The sequence below is a fragment of the Verticillium dahliae genome, genomic scaffold, assembly GCF_000150675.1.
Source record: "Verticillium dahliae VdLs.17 supercont1.1 genomic scaffold, whole genome shotgun sequence".
Classification (NCBI taxonomy): Eukaryota; Fungi; Ascomycota; class Sordariomycetes; order Glomerellales; family Plectosphaerellaceae; genus Verticillium; species Verticillium dahliae.
This window is the reverse complement of record NW_009276921.1, coordinates 2,027,181-2,045,892: the sequence shown is the minus strand read 5'-3', so window position 1 is coordinate 2,045,892 and position 18,712 is coordinate 2,027,181. Positions and strand designations below refer to the sequence as shown.

The 18,712-nt window shown below is 56.5% G+C and overlaps 4 protein-coding genes and 1 non-coding gene across 5 annotated transcripts; 3 read left to right on the top strand and 2 right to left on the bottom strand.

Annotated features, from left to right (window-relative positions):
* Positions 1–1,498: 1,498 nt before the first annotated feature.
* On the top strand, positions 1,499–2,859 carry VDAG_00614 (1-phosphatidylinositol phosphodiesterase; the record flags this gene model as incomplete). Its single annotated transcript, XM_009651991.1, has 1 exon — positions 1,499–2,859. Exon 1 carries the CDS (start codon positions 1,792–1,794, stop codon positions 2,857–2,859), a length of 1,068 nt encoding a protein of 355 aa, XP_009650286.1. The 5' UTR covers positions 1,499–1,791.
* Positions 2,860–4,961: 2,102 nt separating this feature from the next.
* Positions 4,962–12,315, bottom strand: VDAG_00613 (THO complex subunit 2; the record flags this gene model as incomplete). The annotated part of the gene is made up of 5 exons (XM_009651990.1): positions 4,962–7,545; positions 7,601–7,692; positions 7,754–10,585; positions 10,640–10,719; positions 10,779–12,315. 5 exons carry the CDS (start codon positions 12,313–12,315, stop codon positions 4,962–4,964), a joined length of 7,125 nt encoding a protein of 2,374 aa, XP_009650285.1.
* A 978-nt stretch (positions 12,316–13,293) lies between these two features.
* On the top strand, positions 13,294–14,999 carry VDAG_00612 (homoserine O-acetyltransferase; the record flags this gene model as incomplete). The annotated part of the gene is made up of 3 exons (XM_009651989.1): positions 13,294–13,336; positions 13,481–13,871; positions 13,955–14,999. The coding sequence occupies 3 exons, from the start codon at positions 13,294–13,296 to the stop codon at positions 14,997–14,999; spliced, it is 1,479 nt and encodes a 492-aa protein (XP_009650284.1).
* Positions 15,000–15,462: 463 nt separating this feature from the next.
* VDAG_00611 (interferon-induced GTP-binding protein Mx1) lies at positions 15,463–18,286 on the bottom strand (the record flags this gene model as incomplete). Its single annotated transcript, XM_009651988.1, has 4 exons — positions 15,463–16,185; positions 16,248–17,294; positions 17,524–17,884; positions 18,132–18,286. The coding sequence occupies 4 exons, from the start codon at positions 18,284–18,286 to the stop codon at positions 15,463–15,465; spliced, it is 2,286 nt and encodes a 761-aa protein (XP_009650283.1).
* A 284-nt stretch (positions 18,287–18,570) lies between these two features.
* Positions 18,571–18,645, top strand: VDAG_20058. Its single transcript has one exon. It is a non-coding gene; the product is annotated as a tRNA-Val (tRNA).
* Positions 18,646–18,712: the final 67 nt, after the last annotated feature.

The window sequence follows — 18,712 nt, the reverse complement described above, 5'->3', positions numbered from 1 at the left end:
TTCTGTACTCCCTTTCCCCGCACTCTTGTCACGTTGAAAACGTTGGGCTGCGCATCAGGATATGATTTCCTGAAGCAGACCTCGGCTCAGCGCCCAGAGGTCAACATTGCTGGTGATCACGACGCTTCTCGTGCCACAATGTGTCAGGGCCCAGCTTTCCCCGCAACACACGACAGGCTGTCATGGTGTCGGCTGCACGTTGCGTGGCACAACGTCTTCACCACCACAGCCACCGCCATAAGGAACTGCCATTCAGACTCATGAATCAAGGCAACGCTGTCACCCACTTTTGACGGCTGAGCTTTGACACGATGGCAACGGCAGATCACAAAGCATGATGACTCCCGCTGTCGAACTTGTCCAGACCAATCCGGCTCTGGCAACGGCCACCAACAGCGATCGACGATAGACCGGCACGCGAAAGCCGTGCGGATGACACCAGTGTTCTGAAACCGGAGAGCTTCTTGCACTGGCCGTTGCGTGGAGGCCGTGCTCCATCGTGTCAGGGAGGGAGGGGGTACATCTACGCCCGTCTACTGGACCGAAAGTACGAACTGGTGGTTGTTCGTCGCTGGGCGGCTGTGACAGGCTGGAGCTTGCTAATCCTACGCTTGCTGAATAGAATAGCGCTCTAGCTCCAGGATTGGTTTGGAACTCGGTGGGCGGTCCGCGTCTCCCAGCAGATTGGAGGTTAGATCTGGGCCTCGGATCGGGAATGTGGGAGACCTGGAGGACGCCTCGTTCTGACTGTCGTTGACTGTTTGCGTGGTGCGTGGGTATGTGGTGTCGTCGTGGGGGGCTCTCTAGTGATGGGCGAGGCGCCAAATGTGGGGGAATTCCGCGAGAGAGCAGAGTCAGTCAGACGTGAGTACGTGGTGCGGAAGAGAAGAAGAAAAGCAGGGGCCACGGGACCCATGGAGTAACGAGGCCTCTTGAGTAACAAGAGTAACAAGACAAAGACCTCGTCGAGCATTCCGTCGACGGCGTGAGTCGGGTATCGTGACATCGAATGTCCCCTGGATGCCCAGGTCGCCGGTCGGCGGTGGCCCCGGAGCCAATATCCCATATCCCGAAATTGGGAACTCGCGGGCGCTGGAGCCGGTGATGTCAGGGCACCCTCTCGCCGACGTCCGCCAGGAATCAGCAGGTTACAGGGGGCGGAGGACACCTACGGCGGGCCGTGGCCGGAACGGCTTGTTCAGGGTGTGCATTGTTCAGGGTGTACCTTAGGTACCTTACATTGTGCATTGCGCATTGCGCATTGCGTATTGTGCTGCCCTGCTTCGGATCAACCTTTCTGCGTTTTGCCAATGACGCGACCGTCCAGTCAGAGGGGCCTCAAAGGAAAGGAGCGAACCCCGTGCGCCGGTCACTGGCTGTGGGGCCTCCTTCCATGTCACCTGCCACCATCAATCAACTGGGTCGGCTGAACCGGGTGCAGGTCAACCAACGTCTGAACGACGACGACATTCGATACACCAGCCACTGCATCGCCATCTCAGAGGCCCTTTCGACTTGATACTACTTGGACCGGGAGGGATAGTCGGCCATTGTTGTTTCTTCAGCATTGTATAATATCCTGTCTTTCTTTGCAAAGCCTGTCACGTCCGTCCGCTGCTGTTGCTGCATCTTTCGAGCGTTTTAGGTGGCAGGCCTCGAACTTGAGCTGCGTCCCTCTACCACTCAAACTGCTGCCTACACCAACCGCTGCTGCCACAAACTCATCGCAGACTGGCGGTTCCTCTTCACTCACAGGAAAGCTCCGTTTGGTCATCAGTGCTGCCCTCTGCCATGGCTCTGCCCAGAACACGGCGCTTCCTCTGGGCCGTCTTCTACACCTTCTCTGGCATTCTCCTGCTGCTCTATACATTTTCCGATCTCATCTCGCTTTCACCATGCGCCTTTATCTACAGCCAAGACAACTGCTACCGCGGTTATCTCTCCGAGTACTCTTTTGACGTCGACGAGGCCCTGCACCCAGACTGGATGAAGGCTATCTCTGATGACGCCAATATCACGAGTCTTTCCATACCGGGCACGCACGACACTCTCACCTTTGACATTCGCGATGAGCTCTTCCAATGCCAGAACAACAATCTGTCGGCGCAGCTGCGGGCTGGCATGCGCTACCTCGACGTTCGCGGCCGCCTAGTCGACGATGCCATTCAGATCTATCACGCCGAGATGTTCACCGGCTACTCCTTCGTCGACGTCCTCACCACCGTGTCCGCCTTCCTCGATGCTTTCCCTAGCGAAGCCATCATCATGCGCCTCAAGGAAGAAGGCCACCCGCACGGCACCAACACGATCACGTTTGAGCAGGCCTTCCTCCAGCACATCAAAGCCGAAGGCCAGAAGCACCGCTTCTACGCCCCCCCGGCCAAGGCCTTCTGGCCGCTGCCCACGCTCGGCACCCTGCGCTCCGGCATCCTTCTGCTGCAGAACTTTGCCGCGCCCCAGTCCGGGCCCCACGGTCTCATATGGGGGTCCAACGACATGATCCTCGAGGACCTCTGGATCATCCCGAGCCTCGAGCACCTGTACATGAAGTGGGACGCCGTCGAGCACGCCCTCACCAGCGCTGCCGACCCGGCCAACGACGACAACGCCGCCCTCTACCTCGCCCACCTCAGCGCCACCGTCGGCGTGCTGCCCATTCAGGCCGCCGCCGGCGGCATCAACGGTTCCGTCGAGGGCATCAACGACCAGACGGGCCGTTGGCTCGATCGCGGCAGCGAAACCGGCACCGGCGGCCGCACTGGCGTCGTCATCATCGACTTTCCCGGCCGCGCCCTCGTCGATGCCGTGCTGGCGCGGAACAAGGGGCTCGTGGCCCGCGGTCTGGATTTTGACCTCTAGAGACACATCCGTCTGGGCCCGCCAGTTCGATTGATTCCCTACGCTCGTTGGAAGAAACCGCATATCCGCAGCCACTTTTCATCACTATGCTGCTGCCGGCCCCACCACTCCCGCTTTCTAGAACGGCGCAAAACGTGAGCTCTCTCGGCTGAATTGGTGGCTGAGGCGACATGACATCAAGCCTGCCGCACACATCACCACCATGCATACCATCGGAAACGCCAGATTGAAGACAAGGTCACCCCAACTTAACGGTCGGGTTCGGGTCCATTCCTTTTTCAAGCCTTTTTTTTTCATATTGGGGCGCACGCGCGAAAGCGAAGAGAGAAAACAGGGTACGTGCCCACATCGGTTCGTTTGCCCAGAGATGAGGATCGACTCGCAGCCTGGGGGCGCGCCGATCTTTACCATGGCCGTTAGCGCTGCACTTCATTTTTAGAGAGAGGGAGTACGACTCGCACAATCGCGTCCTTGTTGGTCCCCGACGGATTCGAAATGGGCGGCTTTCGGGAGCTGCGCGTTTTGTATTACGCATGTGGCGGTTTCATGCGAATGAGGCTCGTCGTGATCATCAGGGGCGTGCAGATGGGCGGCAGGTACGGGAAGGTCCTTTCTTTCGCATCTCGCGATCGCGATTGAAGATCTCTGTTTGCCGTGATTCCCGTGCCTTGACTGACTTCAGGCTGTTTGGGGACCGGAGATATCGAAGGGACGGCGAGGGGCGCGTGTCTGGTTCCGTCGCCTGATGTGGTGGTTACTGGTCATCATTGGCCGCGCAACACGTGCGGGCGTGACATTCCGGGCGCAGCGTGCGTGGCGGCCAGATTGAGTGAGGCTGGGGGGGGGGGGGGGGGGGGCGCGCGAACCATCCTTTGTTTTAAAAAAAGGGGATTTCGGTCATAAACGGGCATGTGGTGGGGTTTGGGGGGTTCCCCTACCCAGATCTCCTTTCTCGATGTACACAGAGGGGGCGTTTGGGCTGCAGACGTGCGAGGGCCCAAAATTCATGTTGCTGCTGTCGTGGCCGGACATGTCTGTTGACATTTACTTTTAATATTGTGTTGTGCTGGCTAGGACGTCCCTCACTGATAATTTTAGCCTCACACAGCGTTGCCACCGGTCCCATGTGTACCTGCGCTCAGATTCCAAAAGCCTACTACCTACCAAGTCTCTCGCCCAACGTAACACGTATTTAAAGACTTGTTGCGTGATGGCTCCCTTGGAGGCGCGCGTCGCGTAATCGCGTCATCGCCTGTGGACACCAACGCGAATTCAACATGACTTCCCCATGAGCCGCATCGCATCCCAAGGGACATATTAGAGGTCATCGTCAAGACCTCTACACGATCACGTCCATGAGAAAGAACAAGGGCCTGCTCGCAGCTCCCCGCGATAGCAGCAGTCAATCGTTCCATTGGCGTAGTGTACGCCATACCCTTTCCATTTCTCTCTATGATCCTGTTTTGTTACATGTTCACGTGAATCTTCCATGTCATCACTCCCTTCCCCTTCGTCCTTTTCATGTCGTTACGGCAAGCAATGACATGTTGGTACACATCGTACATGGTAATGGTACAGCGTCCAACCTCACAGCACCTCTTTTTCCAGGCAGCAAGCGGTCCATCACCCCGGCAAGTCATCGCCACCCCTTGCTCTGCCTGCTCGCCTGCCTGCCTGCCACTTCTAGTCATATCATAAAAACGTTGCTGAGTAGGGTATCTTGAAGTGATTCCATAAAGAGGAGACTGAATTTCGCTGAATAATAGTGTGACAAAAACGACCTGAGTCGTCGCCCGCCTCCGCTCGGCGAAAGCATGCATGGGAATCATCCCCTCGAGTGGCCTGTCGTGAAATCCGGGGCCTCGGGGCCTGCGACTGAACAAAGTAAAATAGGTACTGGTAGCAAATTCTTTCCGTTTCGTTGACGTGACCACTCCGTCTTTCGGTCCGCTCCAGCGCTGACGACCTAGCACCGAGCATCCGGTTCCGTCCTTGCACACCGCCTCGGCTGCCGGCCACCGGCCACCGTCGAGATGTAGCACCGTCCAGTATCGAAGCACCTAATAGTGGTGATTTCGGTAGTACTGGACTTGAGGCAGTTCCTAACGCCTCTGCCTCTTTTCCACTGAGAACCCGTTCGCATCCTCACTTCTCCGTTTCCTGCTGTTGTCCCGCGGGTCGCGTCGATCGTCCGGCGGTCTGAGCACAGAGTCTCTCTGTCCGCTCCGTTGGTGCCTCGAGGCACTCCCGTTCCACTCCTCCGCTACGAGACCTCCTGGTCCCATGTCACCCCGATCGCCTCGATGACGGGAATCGCGGCTGGCGCCGTCCCTATTGTTCGGAGGCAGCGCGCCTGTCTGCGACTCTCGGGGGTTGCTGCCACTCGGATCACGCGTAGAACGTCTGGGCTCATGCTCGTCTCGAGAGGACGATCCATGGCCTGTAGCGCCCGAACGTCGGTCCCGGTGTGAGCGACTGTCCTTACTATCCCGCTCGTGGCCTCCAGGGCTACGCTGACGCTCTCGGCTGCTTCTCCTAGATGGTCGACTAGATCGTTCAGAGCGATCGCGCTCCCTACGACCGCGCTCGTGCTCGCCCCGGCCATGCTCTTCGCCCTCATAGGGCCTCTTGTCAGACGACTGAAGAGGATCCTGGTGCTCTTCGTAGGCTGACGTCGACGCCGGCGACCCTCCGACCAGAATCTGAGCATCAGAGTTGGCCAGATTAGTCCGACTGCTCCTGCCTCGGATAGTCGTGCCCTTGACAGGGTCAGGTCTGCCTTGAGCCTGTTGCAGTGTGCTGTTGATACCCTCTAGCTGTCTTCTGCCACCCTGCTTTCGGCCACCTCCCGAGGCGGGCCCGGTGGGTGTTGCAAAATCGGGGGCCGGCCCGCTGAAGTTCCCAGAAGGGATTTGATGGGACCCTTGACCCGAAGTCAGCGGCCGATCTGGGGTGCTTGTGGGTTGACGTGAATGAGCGTCCCCAGCGGACACAGATGGCGGTGGACCCATCTGCGCCAGACGATCAGGATGCACGCCGGGAGCAACTGTGGCACTGTCCGAGGGTCGAGATGAGGGGACCGGAGTGTCGACAGGCCCCTGCCATGGTCCCTCTGACGGCGTCACCGCGTTCGAGTTGGGTGTAGAACCCGAGGCATTCTGACCGCGATGTCCTCGGCCTGACGACGGTCCCGCCGGAGGGTGTCGATCATCAGCAGCAGAGGCGCCAGGGCTACCGGTACGAGGAAGGCGACCATCACCGCGGGGCGGCGGTGGAGGCGGTGTGTTGAAGTTGTTCCTCGGGTTCGGTCGTGCGCCTCGCCCTCTAGGGCCTGAAGGGGCATCAACGACTGAGGCAATCGGATAGTTGCTGTTGAGGCGCCCGTATTGGTCATCTTGCTTGGGCCGCCCATTGTCACGTTCGGCTCTGGAAAGGAAGGCCTCCCGCGTGGGGTTGCTGTCTGAGCCACCAAATGCGCCGTCCCTCTCGGGGCCTCTTTGGAATGAAGTTCTGGGATCGTCTGTTCTGTGATCCCTAGGGTCTCTGGGGTCTCTGGAGTCCCGTGGGTTCCTAGGGTTCCGGGCATCTGTAGGATGAGGAAGGCGGCCGAACTGCTCATCCCGGACCGCGTCTCTGAAGGGATTTGAGGAAAGTCGGTCGGGGTTGACGCGACCACCTCGTGCAGGCGAGTCTTTTCGCGGTGCACGGTCTCGTTCACGAGGATCCTCGCGCGGTTGTCGGGGCAATGGCTCCTGTCGCCCATCGCCGAATAGGACGGGACGCTCAACGTTCATGTTTTCTGAACGATCGTGCTCCGGCCCTCCCGACCCTTGATGACGCTGCGCTCCTCGTTGTTCACCGTCCCGCGCTCGAGATCGTTCACGATCGGGTCGCTCGGTACGGGAGGGGGTGTCGCTCTGAAACAAAGCTGCACGCGCAGGATTGATGGGCGGCTCGATTGCTGCCGTCGAGCCACCGGCGGGTGTACCAGCCTCACGACCAGGCCTGCCAATATCAGGGCCTTGGCTGGTGCTCTGCGGCAACCTCTCCTTTGGTGTTTCGGCTTCTCGACCGCTCTGGAGATGGTCGCGGCGAGGGGGTCGATCGCCTTCGGACAGCCGGCCACTATCTCTCGTAGATACGTCTGGGCCGCGGCGCTCAATTCTTGAGCTTTCACGGCTACTTTCTTGTCGAGAAACGTCTCCACCCTTGGGCTCCCAGGAATCTCTGGCGTCGCGTTGGTCTCGGGATTCGCGGGCATCTCGGTTGTCTCTGGGCGCGCGTGGGTCTCTATGGTCCCTGACATCTCGGCGATCGTTAGGTCCTGCTGGTGTAAAGCGATTCAACGGCTGGTGTTCTGGGATAGGGCCAGGGGGTCGCTGTGGAAGACCTGGTCCGCGGGGAAGACTGGACGCGTTTCGGTTTGATGGCATATTCGGTTGTCTTGGATCCCTGTTCGATGAACCCGGAGCATGAGGCAGCGTCTCCGATGGGTTCGGTGTAGATGACCGGTTGTGAGACAACGCGCCATGCATGGGCTTCGGGCCACTCGGCGTGGAAACCGGTAGTCGGGGAGAATCCCTCTGATTGGACTGAGGAGTACCTTTGGCATCCCTTCGAGTCGATGTCGAACGCTGCGGAAAAGAAGCTTTGCCATCCTGGACTTCGCCGTCTTCGTTCTGGGCTCTGATGAAATCGTCAGAATTGTTGAAATCTCCTTGGGTATGTGCGCTGAACTTACGAGGGTCGAAACTCTGGTGCAGTGGCTCGGAGATTACCGCCTGAGCTGGATGCTTGCTCGTCCTCATTACCTTGAGCAGCGCTTTGCGTGGACTGTATCGCCAAAAGGTTAGCGGTGGGCCGCAGTGGTAGAGTTTGTTGGGGTCGTGCATACCAAGTTTGTCCGGAAGGCTTGCGGTGCAATCCAAGTCTTTTCCATCTTAGCCATGTTGCCCAGGACGCGCTGTGCAGTAAGCCACAGATCGCCTCTGAGATTCTTTTCGCGTGCAACAATAGTCTTCAGCTGGTTCTGGAGCTGGGTGCCCATGAACGTGACCGCGGGGAAGTCCTCGTGGGCCTCAGTCAAGAATGAAATGGCGTTGCGGATGTGAGTCCATTCGGTACCAGAAAGACAGGCCTTGAGGGCCAAGTTGATGTTCTTGTGCCACCCATATAGCACGTCCTGGAACTCTGCGTGGTCAAGATGGGATGTCGGGTGACCTTCTTCATCGAATGCAGTCGCAAACCCAAGGTAGCCACCGGACCTCTTGCTCTTGCCAATGGCCTCCTTTTCGTAGTCGGCGCTGGACTTGTGCCATTTGTTGAGCTCGCGTAGTATGAGGTGGAAGAAGTGACCGAGGTACACGCCCTCCTGCACAGTGCAAGTAAAGAGCATGCCGCGCAGCCTGTTGGCCTTGAAGAGGCGGTCGTACAGCGCCATGAGACGGAAGTTAGGGCATGAGAGTTCATGGATGTACTTGATGAGGGCAAAGGAGTACTCGGAATCGATCTTGGAGAGAATGATGCGAGGAAGGAGACATTGTTCGAGGATGGCATCAGAAACACCGTTAGATTTAAGCGGCTCACCCATGAACCAGGTGTCCATACGCTTGGTGATGAGGACCTTTGCCTTGGCGACTCTCTCGGACTGTTGGGTGCTTTCCTTGATGAAAGTATCCATGGTGTCCTTCAGTTCCTTTTGTTTTGCACTCCTCTGGGCTTGCAAAAGCTTGCGATCTTTCGTGACTTGTCGGTACTGTTCTTGCAGACGAGCTTGCTGAGCATGGTAAGGTGCCCAAGGAACCCCAAGATCGCCGAGCTGAAGGGCCCAGAAAATGGCAAAGAACTCAACACTGATCTTTTTCCAGGCGCTTTCTGGTGTTGTTGAGCGAAGGGATTCGACAATGGGATTCAGTGCATCAAAACTAGTGGCCGCGGTAACATGAGCTTCCCCTGGCGCTTCCGGAGCGGGTGTCTCGGGTTTCGTGGTGTCCGGGGCAGACTCAGTCGCTGTCGCGTCGTCGCCCATGGACACATCGCCTTCAGCATCGGGCGCTGATTGCGATATTTGTTTTGGCGCTGTTGTTGGTTTGGAAAAGATGTGAGCAGCAAGACTCTCGCGGCCAATGGCGAAGGCGAAGCTAGCGTCGAGACCGAATTCCGCCATGAGTTGGCTGATGCTGGGCACGAGTCGGTCAAATTCGGCAGGGTCAAGGTTCGCGCGCAAGAGATCGAGATACTGAACCAGGATCTGGTGACTGTTGTCCATGAGTGACGAAAGGTATTTGACGTGCGCGCCATCGTCCGAGAGTCTGAAAGTAGCAGACTGTCTGAACTGGGCAATGTTAACGAGCAGGCGTCCAGCTAGACGAGAGTCAACAAGAGCATGCGTCAGGCGTTTCGAGCTCGCAATGACAGCTGGTTCAAAGCGACGATCTTGAAGGCTGATCAATGTTCGTCGCTGAAGCAAGGCCATGCCGGACATGGCGATGACCTCGTCGTATCCGATATCGGCAGTGTTGACGATACCGCCCATTGCATCGACCAACTCCGAGAGAATGATCAAATCCGTTGAGTTTCCATGTAGCAGCTGGTCATGCACATAGCGAAGGATGGGTGTCGCGTCCAGCTCTCGATACCGCTTGAAGAGCTTGCCCGTAAGCTTCGACAGCTCCAGCAGCCATGGGCTGATGGACAGGATGTAGGATGCCTGTGTACGACTCCGCTGATTGCTGCCGAGGGCAGACAGCAGCGACCAGATCATCACGTCCTTGGTCAAGTCGGTGAAGAAGCGGACACACTCCGCGAAGACGTCGCTCAGATTGCCGTAAGACATCATTAGCTCGAGTGCGACCTTGAAAACAACGCCGGGAGAGGAATGAGTGAGTTTTGCGAGGGCTCTTCCCATCTCCACAGCATTGTCCTTAGAGATACGCTTCATGACACCCTGTGCCCTAGACTTCGTGTCGGCAAAGGCCTTGACCATGGCGGCTCGACGTACTTCCGAGCCTCGATTGGGGGCACCCTCGAACCAGTCTGCGTAGATGCTATACCGGGTAGCAATAGGGTACTGTTTCAGCAGAGTCCAGACAAGGTTGGCTGTTGCGGGAGCACCCTTTGACGTGCTCAGAGCAGGGACCAGGATACGGCGGAGGAGGTCCTGCCACCGGTCTAGGTTGTGTTTCGACTGATCCTCTGCCAGGCTCTTCTGTCCAATACTCGCCAACATGACAAGGAGCTGCTCGCTTTTGCCAATGTTGACGCCTGTAATGTTGAGAAGCGACGAAGAAAGCGTGAATACGTCGTCGACTGTTTGGCAGACTGGAACGTTGTCGGACCATTCGTCCCAGTAGAACCTGTAGTGCTGATCACTGACGCCGAGGCGGCCATCTGGCCATGGCCATCGCATAGATTTTCGAATGGGGATTTCGGATCGCCGGACTGAACCTTTCGCGACGCCGCTCTGGTCTGAATCGGCCACCTTCTTCGGGGGGCACGCCATGGAGGATGTTGTGGTGGGTCGGGTTTCTTGGTAAAGTTTGTCGATGGAATACTCCAAAATCCGGTTCACTCGGCTTATGATGTCGGGGTAGCCTTGCAGCAACCAGGGCCAGCGGCCGATCAGGAAGAGAGCTTCGGGGATGGCCCCGATGGTCAGAAGGCTGATGACCAGGGCTCCCTTTTGCTCATGGGGCTCATCCTCTTCCTTCTTGTCAACGCCTTCTGCCTGGTCAGGTTTCGAGGCTGCTTTCGGTCTGGTGGCTGTATCCCTGGATCGTACTGGAGGGGGTAGGGTGTCGTCAGAGAGTGCGCCAGCGGTTAGAAGAGCATTCTTGCTAGCCTCGCCGCGGCTTTCGCGTTCTTTTTCTTCGAGTTGCTTGATCCGTTTGTCTCGGAAGGATTCCATGTCATCGTCGTACGGAAGAGATGTGCGTAGAGGTCGATCAGAGAAATGAAGCCAATTTTGATGAGCAGAGCGGCCAAGTAAAGCAGGTTCGCAGGGAGAGCTTGACCTTCCCTGAAATCGGACGCATAAAATCGAAGTTTAAAGCCCAAAAGCTGTGCAGCGACACGATTCCCTTGGGGAGGAAGCGTGCGGGTGGCCGTGATCCACGATCTCACAGCCTCGCCTTCAGTTGCGGCGCCAGCATTGTCGGCTGCCGCGCGCTCGAGATCCTGCTCTGAGGCTCGTCGGCCACCAAGTTCGAAAAAGGCCTGGATCTGCTTTTCCCGTGCTCTTTCCCAAAACCCGATGTCTCTTTGACGCCTCACCTCGGCAATAGCAGACTCATCCAGTTCGGAGGGGAGAGGAAGAGCCCAGTCGGGAAGACCACCCTGAATGATGGCGTCAAAAGGCGTGTTGCTCCGAGGCCACCATGAACTGACGCGCAGGAGCTTGACGAAGAACTTGCTGGCTTTGACTAGCGATGTGGCGTGAACATCGAGAGCGACGTCAAGCACTCTGCCGACATCGAGATCAAAGGTTCCAATAAGCCCCTTGATCTTCTCGAAAGCAGCCTCGGCCTCCCTCGTCGTGGGCGTGTCGTAGTCATCAACGCATGAAAATAGCTCGGTCACCAGTTTTGAGTAACCTTCCGACTCTTCTCTCAGCAGGTTGTAGTTGGCCTGCCGGTAAAGCATGTTGGTAGAGTGACGAATGGCCATCTTGCCAAAAACCTCCCGGATAAGGCCGAGTTTCTGAAGAAGAGGGGCATCCAGCACTTGGCGGATGAGCGTCGGCGATATGGCCGTCGCAATGAGGAAGTCCCGAAACTCTGGGATAAAAAGGTCGGGCTGGTTGTCCATGATGATGGTTATCGTGTCCAGCAAGAGCGTGTGTGGCTCGAACGAGTAAGAATCTTTAATAACCTCCTTCGTTTCCGGGCCCAGGATCTCTTTGACACAGGCGCCAGCATCGGTAGGGTTGAGGCGGTATTCGGCAACTGACTGCACGAATTCCTGGAAAAGGCTAGACAGCTCGGTGATGTCGACATCCTGCCTTGACTGCACGCCGTGTTCGATGAGAGCTTGCCTCGAACCGCTGTCCCAGGACGCAATCTTGTCATCGGTGAGAATCTCATAGGGGTAGTTGGATGAAATCGGTGCCGGGAGAGTTGCTGCTGGTGCTGGCGCAGGTGCGGCAGGAGGGGGCTGTTCCACAGGAGGAGCAGGCGGGGGGACGGCGGCTGATGTTCGCGGCGTCTGGTGGCGAGAGGTCGTCGGGGAAGAGGCATGCTGTTGATGGTTGTAGGGAGCGCCTAGTCCAGCCTGGTTCTGCGTCGAGTCGCGACGATCGTTCCTCCTGCCGTTCCTGCCGCCACCACGGCCACCTCTTCCACCACCACCATCATAGCCATCTCGGCCGCGTTGACCCATGGCGGTATCAGCAGGTCGGTGGGGCGAGGGTCGGTTGCCGTCGAAGGATTGATCGGGTCGCTTGCGCTTAGCGGGAGCCATTGTGAGGCTACTCTGGCGATGGGCGGATCAAGGGCTCATTGGTGAAAGGAGCAGATGCGTATGTGTATGTGTCGGCAGCAATTGCTCAGTTGACTAGGCTGGCGATCAGTAAGGGAGGGCAGAGTCGAGAGACGCGCGACAAGACGGCTACAAGGTCAACAGATTATGGCAGCATGCGATTGCACTGCTGATGTTGGTGTTGGTCGGTATGGGGATTGGTGGAAATGGGTCGACAAAGAAAATCGAAGTGGCACGCGAAGCTTGACGGGGCGGGTTCGAAGCTCCGTTGGCGACCGAGTGTGGCGGAATAAATACACAGGTCGGCTGCCTGGGTAGGTCGCAAAGAGGTCGTGTACGTCACACGGCCAGCTGCACCAGATTGCGAAAAGGCAGCGGAAGGCAGGCGCGAGGTCAAGGTGATGGAGATCCTCGACGAACCTGAGGTGGAGGGAGGTTGTGATGTGGTCGTCGACACGATGGCTGCAAGGCAGGTGCGGTTGGGGTCCGCCAAAGAAATCCATTCGTCGCGCAGAGCAAGAGCAAGAGCAAGAGCAAGAGCAAGAGCAAGCAAGGGCAGGTGGAGACCAACAGATAGGAGCCTGCCGAATGGCGAGGCTGAACTCAATGGAGTGGATCCCAAGGTTCCGGGGACTTGGATTTTCGCAGGCCAGAGCACACTGATCAAGGTCCCCAAGACATTGCCTGGGATGCAACTCCGGAAGACGGCTGTTTGCTGACTCATACGCGCTGAGAACCAATAAGAGGCTCTCACCTCTGGATTGCGTGATGACGCTATTCTGGCTCCATCAGTTTCAACATCCCGATCAAGCTGTGTTGCCAAATGACTCAACGAGACAGACTTGTAGTACATCGTAAGCACCTGGCATAGTAGAGGAAAGATCCGCCGGTTTCTGTCAACTTGGCTTTTTAGTCTGCATCGCAACATTGTATTGTTGGAAAGACGGGGTCTCTTCCACGATGGCGGTTCAAACTCAGGAGGCCGATGACCGGCCACGATTCGGTCAGTATTCTCATGCTCATGCTTTCACCCCTCACCTCACTTTATCCATCCTCCGTTCCCCTCTTCACTCCTGATCGTATGGTCTTGGCGCGGAGTATTCATTTTATTTTTCTTTGAGAAGACCGGTGACTGAATACTTCCAAGAAAGAACGCAAACACAACCTGAGAACCCGTTCGCTGGTCTCATTCCCGAGCAGCAAATCGCCATCATCCCCTCCTTCACACTCGAGTCTGGAGTGACGCTTTACAATGTCCCTGTGGCATACACAACGAGGGGAACGCTCAATCCCAGTGGGGACAATGCCATGGTCATCTGCCACGCCCTGACGGGAAGCGCAGATGTCAGCGACTGGTGGGGTCCTCTGCTCGGCGGCCCAGGGAGGTCCTTCGACACGTCGAGATTCTTCGTCGTCTGCATGAACAGCCTCGGCAGCCCCTATGGCACAGCAAGTCCCGTCACAGCAAAGGATGGTGATCCATCCAAGGGCCGATACGGCCCTGAGTTCCCCCTGACCACCATCAGGGACGATGTCAAGTGAGAATTTGCCCGCCACCTCCGAGAAGAAGTCTCACAAGATATCATGTGTCTATGAGAGCATGTCTCTAACAGCGCCGCAGTCTTCACAGGCTCCTCCTCGATGACCTCGGTGTCAAGCAAGTAGCGGCTGTCATTGGTGGTTCTCTCGGCGGTATGTTCGTCCTCGAATGGGCTTACTTTGGCAAGGACTACATCCGCTGCATTGTCCCCATCGCCACCTCCAGTCGACACAGTGCCTGGGGTATCAGCTGGGGCGAGGCTCAGCGCCAGAGCATCTACGCCGACCCCAAGTATGAGGACGGCTACTACACCTTCGAGGACCCCCCGGCGGCCGGTCTTGGTGCCGCTCGCATGTCGGCCCTCCTGACCTACCGTAGCCGCAACTCGTTCGAGTCGCGCTTCGGCCGTAATACCCCCGACCCCTCAAAAAGGCAGGTCATTCGCGAGAGGCCCCGGCCCACGACCCCCTCGGGCGCCCACTTCCACATCCACAACGACGGCCACCGCGTCTCCCGCGCCGGCATGTCCCGCCACAACAGCGGCGGCAGCCAGGCGAGTATCGGCACACCGGCCACCGTCGACGCCGCGTCCGTCCTGCCGACGGCGGATCCGCAGTTCCACGGCCCCCAGACCGAGAGCCTGACCGGCGGCGACAAACTGCCAACGTCGACGTACTTCTCGGCCCAGTCCTACCTGCGCTACCAGGGCGGCAAGTTCGTCAAGAGGTTCGACAGCAACTGCTACATCGCCATGACGCGCAAGCTGGACACGCACGACGTCTCGCGGGGTCGCGCGGATTCTGTGGCCGAGGCGCTGGCCCTGATCGAGCAGCCCACTCTCGTTCTCGGCATTGAGAGCGACGGCCTCTTCACCTTTGCCGAGCAGGAGGAGATTGCCGAGCACATCAAGCTCGGCAAGCTGGAGCGCATCGACAGCCCAGAAGGCCACGATGCTTTCCTGCTGCAGTTTGAGCAGGTCAACAAATACGTCCTTGCCTTTCTGAAAGAGGTCTTGCCGGATATCATGGACAAGGAGAGCCAGTCAGTCGAGGAGGAAGGCGTCGGCAAGATAACCAAGAGCAGCACGTTCGGCGAGGCAGAAGTCGAGGACATTACGGCGTGGTAGGAGGCGGATGTAGATCCTTACCAATCATGTCGGTCGTGTATGAGATTATGATTTGCGCTGCTCGATGCAGCCTCTGTCCGCCCCTCAACTTCCAGCTATGATTTGCGCCGGATTCAACTTCCGGCGCGCTGGTGAGATGCGATGGCCGCAGAGCTGGCCTGGGCGGACCATGATGCTGTTCAAAGTGACGCAGCTATGAAATATAGAAAGAAAAGAATGTAACACATTCCCCCGGACAGATGCCCCTGTGCCGCAAAGAAGATGGGTCACTGGTGCTGATGGTAGAAGACGTAGATTCTGTATCTACCCATTCATGGATGCTTACACAGAACCACCATCCAGAACATCAGCTTCAAGTCTTTCCCACCCACATTTCCATGATGTCAAGCTACCTAGGTACAACTGTCCAGAAGCAAGGAATTGCCGGTGTAAGTAGACCAAGTAGTGGTGGCCTTGCCTTTACCTAACCACCAAATTCCAACACAGCAGCTGCCTTCTTGTAGTTATCGACCTCACGCACTAGCTGGTCTCGATTGTTGCGGGTAAGAAAATCCTCGCCAGCAACTGCATTGAGCTTTTTGTCATCAAGCTCCGAGACCAGTTCAGGGGTGAAGATGTTGAGGGGCCCGTCCTTGACGTCAAGGAGGTAGTACAAGATGCTCTGTTGGCACACCACGTCCACAAAACGCTTGCGTGCTACCTTGTAATAGCTCTGCAGAATGTCGTGAATATCCTCGTAAACCTGCTGAGAATTTGACTTGTGCGTCGTGATCTGACTCAGCTGCGAGGGATCAATGAGCATCTCACGATAAAGACTGCCTGAATTATCCCATTTCTTTGCCCCTAACACAGAGTGTGTGCTGATAGAGGCGGCAAGCCTGGCCGTGCGACATTTCTGCAGATTCTCGTTGAAGTAGTGATTCAACGTGTAGGGCGGGCCGTTTCGCTCGATGTCCAGGATAAACTGGGTATGCTTCATTGCGCGTTTGTATGAGTTGCACAACTTCTGTTGAAGAACCATGCTCATGAGATGGCCGCGCATGCTCTCGTCTGGACAAACCACCTTCAGAAGCTCAACAATGAAGTGGTGTACAATGCGGATGGCCTGGCTGGTGTAACGCAGGGCCAAGGGTTCCCATTTCTGCGACTGATCTCGGAAGGCTTCTGCTAGAGTCGAGCCGCCAAACTAATGTGTTCATGTCAGAGATGAGCACAAGTTTATCGGTCTCGGGGTTGTCATCAACGTACTGTTCCAAGTTCGGGTCCTCGGGTGGAATTATAGATCCTCGCAATGTGTTCCATCAAGGTAACACTGGTTGCAGTGGGGGCCGCCGGCAACTTCTCCTGCAAGATCTCTCGAAGTTCCTTGAATGGACCCCGAAACATGTCCATCATAGGTGAGTCTCTCACTTCTGACTCCTTACCTGATGAGTCCTTATGTGATGATTCCTTATCTGATGATTCCTCATCTGCCCATTTACCGGCTTCCTTCGGTGCAACGTCTTGGTCTTGAAATTCCAGGGTATGCCCAATGTCACTGCACTGCTTGCTGAACGCTTCATTTAGCTTGACAAGGTGGCTGATGAGCTTTAGGGACTGGTCGTTAGCAAAGAGCTCCACTCCATTGTAGAGACCTTGGCGACCTCTCTGAGCAATATTTTGGAATGCGGTGCTGATCTGAGTAAGGCACCGCCTCTGGGCATTCGAACCATCTCTGGCCGGACCGAGCCTTTCGAGCTGAGCTTCCCTGTCGGCGAGGTTATTCTCCACATCGAGAGCCACATGCTTGAACTCTTGCTTTGTGACGCTTCGTAAGAGATCCCTTAGCGCTGTCAAGAGAGCAGTGGTGCCGACTCTACGAGTTGACTGAAGGTCTGCCCACGGCGGCGTAGAGAAGAAGACCTGCTCCGACTGTTGCTGAGCGGCCTTGTGAGAGCTGCCAACATCGTCGGAACCACGGTTCTTCACAACGTAGTATCCCAGGCGCAGTGGATTCTTCCGGCCCTGGATCAAGTCGCAAATGGCCTGCTGCATGGCCTTTTCGGGGGCGAGATCAGGCTTGGTGAGGACGCCCAGGGTGCGTACCCCGTCCGGGTCAACCTCTTTGGCCATGGTCAAGACTTCTTGTGTTGCAATGTCCACATTGCAAGGAATGACGGCAAGAATGATGGTCCGCTGGTCCGTGATGTATTTCTTGACCATGTTCCTGACAAGGAGTATGTCAACGTCAGTCGTCAAATTCTCAGTGGAGGTACGGAAGATACCCGGAACATCGATGATGGTCAGGTGTTGTTGCTGGGTTCAGTCAATGTCAGTTCTTAACATGGTTGAGAGATTGGTGGTGTCCCGTGTGGGTTGTCTTACGGTTGGCCCACTGATTACGATCTTGAGAACGTCCTCGGAGAAGGTTGTCAGGTCTGCCGAAGAAGGTTCATCCCCGTCTCCGCGGATGCCCATGGCATTGTTTGCCTCGAAATGGAGTGAGTAAATGAATGCCTATGAATGAGTAGGGTAAGCAACTCACATCGGCGAATACTTCGGCCAGAGCCAGATCTTCTACGTTGATTGAGCGCCGAAACCCCCTGAGCTGTTCTGCGCGGCTCTCGCTGGAGTTGGGGTGCGGGATGATGGATACGTCAATGCTTTCGGAGTCATCACGACGGGAAGTAATCTGGGTCGCGTATCTGGTGCAGAGGCCGGCCGCACGCGGGAAGGCGAAGCCAGTCAAGCTCTCGAGAACGGAGCTCTTGCCAGATGACTGGTCACCTACCACAACAAGTTGAGGGAGAGAAACTTGGTCAGCGATACCGCACTCTCGGAGCTTGTCAATGATATTGACGTAAACCTCGTCGCCGAGGGTAGCAGGAGGTTCGTTCATCGTCAAGCTACCCATTCTGGAAAGTGACAAGTGCGGGCGGTCAGGTTTGGAACGGGGCGATGGAAGCAGGTGAAGAAGGCAGGCAAAAGCGTTGGCGTCAGATTGATAACAAATTGAGTCTGTCTTGAGTTCAGTCCGGGCAACAGTACAGGAAGTCTGTTCTTTATATGCTTTTCTAATGTTGCTTCACCGCATAGCTTGCGAGGCTGCCCACAGGCTGCAGGCTGCAGGCTGCCTCTCGCGCCGTTTGATACCTCAATATCTTGGCTGCGAACAGTTCTTTCCGCAGACCCGTGACGCCATCTAGGATTGAGTATTGCGTATCATCGTAGCCGTTGCCAGTGCCGCGGCGACGGCCCGGATTCATGTCAAGGTCGGGAAATGGGCCAACAAGGCAGACTACGAGCATGATGGACAGAGCGGCCGGAACAAATGTGTAAAAACTGACAAACAAGGGTCAAAATACTCTATTGGTTTTTTCCTTCCTCTTGTGAACATCTGAAATTTAATGAATCGTCATGCAACTGCAATACCAGAGGTGCAGCATCTTCAGACGAGGATCGAGGATGATGTCGTTTGCGCCCCCACTATCAACGTGACCCCCACGCGCTCATTGAACAAGAGTGAATTGAGGCACAGTAGAGTGAGTGGTGGCATCATGGAGCGCTATTTTCGGCTCCCCATTCAACAATTGGTTCGGTGGTGTAGTTGGTTTATCACGTCAGTCTAACACACTGAAGGTCGGGAGTTCGAGCCTCCCCTGAATCATTTTTTTTGCGACTTGTGCACCCGCCCCGATGAATGTAGTTTTGCTGACATTTGAGGCATATCAACA